Here is a 5,448-nt window from a genome sequence, read left to right on the forward strand (position 1 = left end):
AAAAAAAAAAAAAAAAAAAATGTACACTAGTGACATCTGAGGTCATCTACATGAGCAGAATAACATCTTAATTAGCATCTTAAACAAATCTTCACAAAGCCCTTAAATACCTGATCCATTTTATTAACTGCAACAGCAAGCTGCGTCACTCCCAGAGAACGGACCAAGAGTCCATGCTCTCGTGTTTGTCCTCCAGTCTCAAATCCAGCTTCAAACTCTCCCCTGCTGGCATCTACAACTAAAACAGCTACATCCGCCTAAAGAAGAAAAATAACCGAAACCTGAAAAAATGTTTCAGCATTTTAATTCAAAGGACAGATTATTCAATTAATTATGTTGTCAAATTTTAAAGGAAGACCCTAACTACCCCATCAAAGCAAATCAAACACAAGACTCCCAAAGACGGATTAAATTTTTAAATAAAAGTCACCAAAAATAATGACATAAAGAACAACAAAAAATGTCCATATTTGATTACATAACAATTAAAATATCTAAGCAAAGGAGGAAAAATATAAACAAAATTAAAACATAAATAAACAGCAAACAGGCACAGTGGCTCATGCCTGTAATCCCAGCACTTTGGGAGCTCAAGGCAGGCATATCACCTGAGGTCACGAGTTCAAGACCAGCCTCATCTCTGCAACAAATACAAAAATTAGCCAGGTGTGGTGGTGCACACCTGTAGTCCCAGCTACCTGGGAAGCTAACGTATCAGAATCACTTGAACCTGACAGGCAGAGGTTGCAGTGAGCCGAGATCACACCACTGCACTCCAGCCTACTCGACAGAATAATACTCTGTCTCAAAAAAACAAAAAGCAGTAAATAGGGAGGGACAAACATTAGTAACACATAAGGTAAAATTTATAATTTCTATAGAGTCTTTACAGAAAAACACAAAAAAACAAGAAGACATAGCTTTAAAGGATACAAGCAAGCTATTTGCTAAAGAAATATAAATGGTCAACAAACATGAAAAAAATTCAAATTCAGTAGAAACCAAAATGTTTAAAAAGTAAAATAAAACACATTGACATATTCCCCTCTCCCATTTTACAAATCACATTGTTAAAGATTTAAAAGACAAAATTATTTGCTGTAGGCAAGGGTGCGGTGAGAAGCGCATTCTCAAATATTGCTTATGGGACTGTAGGTGCACCACCTTCCGGGGGTATTTTCACGAAAAGTATCAAGAACTTAAAAATTATACATATTTTACTTCCCATCAATTCCACCTCTAGGAATTTATCCCAGAGAAATAATTATAGATCTACAAAGATATTCATCAGAGTATTGTTTATAATGAAGAAAAATAGCAAATATATGAATTATCAAAAAGCAGCATATTCATCCTCTACAGCTATTGAAAGAAAGCCTTGTATAACAAAGTTTTCTAACCTGTGTGGACCATCTTATGAATCAGATAGAAAGACATTTCTTTCAGACTCAAATTACACACCCCACACAAGAAGAAAGCTAACCTTAGCTTAGTTCAGTTTCTTTGTTAGCCTTATTGAAACTAACTTTACCGGTTCCCACTATTCTTTTGTGTCGATGCCACTTGCATCATGTGGATACAGGCTTTTAAAATGTGCAATAGACAGTCTGAGCAACCACAGAAGTTCCCCCTTTTCATTCTAATCAATTATTTCTGTCAATGCACTGTAGGGGCATTTTTTATAGAACACTTTTATTTTCTCTTTTACAGCTTTTGCTTTGTATGCATACCTGTTTGTCACAGAAATCCACTTTTTCTGAAATCCAGGAAACAAAGACTACACCTGGCATTCCCCTTCCCTTCTTTAGCTACCTTGGACTGTTACACAATAATCACTTTCTCTCTAGGGTCCTCTTATATTCCATCCACATTATTGAGTTCTCCCGCTTTCTGGTCAGAACAGAGTCCACAACAGCTTCTTTCTTTGTTGCTTCCCCAATGACCCCTTTATTTCTGTGCTCTCCAGTTTTTAAAGAATTTCAGATATAATATATAATCCTCACCATAATGGAAAATAAATGGTCATAAAATATGTCAAGAATGTCTCAGATACTTTCTCACAACAGAATATTACAATTTAAATTGAAGTACCATCCATATACTTTGGTGGGATAATTTACACTATTCCTGCTTCCTTTTACTCGTACCTAAATACTCCTGCTTTGTCTCTACTCTTAACTGCCATCTTCACTTCCAATTCTTCATATTTTATAAAGCTGAACACTTATTTCCTCAATGAGATACAGCTCTTTTGATCAAGGATTCTTAGATAAGAATAAGCATACAAACTGAAACAATCCATTTGAAAATTGGCTCTTTCACGCACGCTTGCAGTCAATAACCGTTCTCCATACCTCAGGCAAGTTGTCTAGCCTCTCTGCATTATCAACTTACTTACTTCATAGAAACACTAGGGAGTAAATATAGTTTATGTAGAACATCCAGACCTGAACTTCCAAGTCCTAGGCTCAGTAATTGACAATCTTTTTCTCATTAGGTTTTCATAATAACTGTAAAATTATATTTACCTTCTTAGGTTAAAATGTAAAATTCATTGAATTGGTATTAAGATACGTAAGGCCACAAATGTTCTACCTAATCTTCCTATTACTATCTCCAAAAAATTTCTGGGCAATTTCTCTATTATTTCTAGGCAGCAGCTCTTGTCTTTGGGAGTCCAAATGCCTACTACGCATTCTCAAGGAAGCCTTTGATGATCAAGCAGAATAAAGTGATCTCTCTCCACAATGTGTATCTTCTCTGTTCTTGGAGTGCAACTGTTAGCCTTTCATCTTCACCTCTCGTCTTCTACACTGTGATTTCCCTGAGGTGAGGCAGCATGCCTTGTATGCTACTTTGTGTCCCCAAAGCCCACTGCAATATTTTGCACATTCGGCAAGTTACTTAACATCTTTGAGTCTCTTTATTTATTTGTTACATAATGGAATTCAATTAGATGATCTCTAAAATCCTTTCCCACCATAATTCCATAAAGAGTTTGGAATAAATGATTTTTGTTTTTTGAAGCAGGGTCTCACTCCCTTCCCTCAGGCTCACTGCAGCCTCAACTTTCTGAGCTCAGGTGATTCTCCCACTTCAGCTTCCTGAGTAAGTGAGGCTATAGGCACCTGCCACCACACCCAGCTAATTCTTTGTATTTTTAGTAGAGACAGGGTTTCGCCATGTTGCCCAGGCTGGTTTTGAACTCCTGGGTTCAAGTGATCTGCCCACTTCAGCCTCCCAAAGAGCTGGGATTACGGGTGTTAGCCTCCATCCCTCGGTCTGGAATAAATGATCTTTATAATAACTATGCACTCTAAGGTTCTAGAATTCAAAAGCATTTTTACTATAACTGCTTGTTCCGGTATTTGTGATCTCATTCATTAAACTATCAGTGCTTTGTAGGCATTGTATGCCCACACTGCTACCTCAGTGCTTGCTACACAGCCAGCATTCAGTAAGTAATCAATGAAAAAAAAAAGAAAAAGACTTACAGACATACACACACACATACATATACACATATAAGGAGAAATCAAAACTATATTGTATTCTTTGGTAAATGCAATGAAAACTACAGTTTCCCACAGTATCAGTGAGGGATTGGTTCCAGACCTCCCAACCCCCGTGGATACCAAAATCTATGAATGCTTAAGTCCCTTTTACAAAACAGGATAGCCTTTGCATACAGCCTACACACTTCCTCTCACACACTTTAAATTATCTCTAGATTATGTGTAATACCTAATACAATGCCTACACATCATTTCATTTGCATGGATTCAACACAGTACTCAGCGTGCGGCAAATTCAAATTTTGCTTTTTAGAACTTTGTGGAATTTTTCCCCCCCAAATACTTTCAATCCACAGTTGACTGAATCCATAAATGCAGAACTCATGCATATGGAGGGATGATTGTACACTAATTTAAAATGGTGATAATATACACTTCTTAGAGTTGTTATAAAGACTATATTAAACTTAATGCATATAATACCTAATACAGTATTTGACCCATATCAGACACTCAATTAATAGTCACAATTACTTTATTTCAATCTTTTATCACATTCAGTCCATGAATCTTGAATATTCTAAAATTACATATCAACTTTCTAAAATGGAACCAAAAATTTCTTATTTATCTTCAAATATGTTATAATGTATTCATACAATATCCTCTATGGTTGACAAATCTTCACATTAAAATTCTCTTTTTGGCTGGGCACAGTGGCTCACGCCTGTATTCCCAACACTTTGGGAGGCTGAAGCGGTTGGAATGCTGAGCCCAGGATTTCAAGACCAGCATGGGCAATACAGTGAGATCCCATCTCTACAAAAAATTTAAAAATTAGCCAGGCATGGTGGCACATGCCTACAGTCCCAGTTACTCAGGAGGCTGGGGTGAGAGGATCCCTTGAGCCTAGGAGGTTGTGGATGCAGTGACTGGTGATTGTGCCACTGCACTCCAGTCTGGGTTACAGAGTAAAACCCTGTCTCAAAAAATTAACCTTTTAATGAGTAGATCCCAGAAAATGGTTAATTGCCTGAAGTCACGCTTTTGCCGTGTAACAGAGTCAAGTTATTTTAACTCTTCATGTTTTCCAGTAATCATCCATTATGAAAGAAATGAATGTCCTATACATGCAGTGCTATTTTCATTGCTTTAATCATTTAAAGTTACGGTGATGCACAGCATAATGACGTTTTGGTCAACCATGGACCGCATATACGATGGTGGTCCCGTAAGATTATAATGGAGCTGAAAAACTCCCATTGCCTAATGATGTCGTAATCGCCAAAATGTCATAGCACCATGCAGTACTCATGTATCTGTGATGATATTGGTATAAACAAATCTACTGTGATGCCAACTGTATAAAATAATATAGCATATGTAATTATGTATAGTACTTTATAATAACTATGACAGTGGTTTATGTACTTACTATTTTTCACTTTTATAATTATTTTAAAATATATTCCTTGTATTTATTAAAAAATAAATTAGCTGTAAAACAGCCTCAGGCAGGTCCTTCAAGAGGTATCCAGAAGAAGGCATTGTTATCATAGGAGATGGCAGCTTTATGCATCTTATTGCCCCTGAAGACCTTCCAGTGGGACAAGACGTGGAAGAGGAAGACAGTGACACTGATGATCTTGATCCTGTGTAGGCCTAGACTAATGTGCGTATTTGTGTCTTTGCTTTTCACCAAAAAAAGTTTAAAAAGTAAAAAAAATAAATTTATAAATATTATTCATATTTATAAATAATAATTTTTAAAAGCTTATGGAATAAGACTATACAGAAAGAAAATATTTTCATACAGCTGTACAACATGTTTGTGCTTTAAGCTAAGTGTTATTATAAGAGAGTTAGAAAGTTAAAAAAATTTAAAAGTTTATAAAGTAAAAAAAGCTACAGTAAGCTAAGGTTAATTTACCAT

General features: G+C 36.1%; 1 protein-coding gene across 2 annotated transcripts in view; it reads right to left on the bottom strand.

The window, feature by feature from the left end:
- The window catches only part of HBS1L (HBS1 like translational GTPase), a 106,716-nt gene that overhangs the window by 32,573 nt on the left and 68,695 nt on the right, over positions 1 to 5,448 (bottom strand). For both annotated transcript variants that reach the window (XM_017875475.1, XM_017875477.1), the window contains one exon: positions 111 to 257. In XM_017875475.1, the coding sequence (XP_017730964.1) occupies positions 111 to 257 (147 nt within the window). The remainder of the gene's footprint in view (positions 1 to 110; positions 258 to 5,448) is intronic.

Source organism: Rhinopithecus bieti, unplaced genomic scaffold (assembly GCF_001698545.2).
Source record: "Rhinopithecus bieti isolate Rb0 unplaced genomic scaffold, ASM169854v2 scaffold_9615, whole genome shotgun sequence".
Classification (NCBI taxonomy): domain Eukaryota; kingdom Metazoa; phylum Chordata; class Mammalia; order Primates; family Cercopithecidae; genus Rhinopithecus; species Rhinopithecus bieti.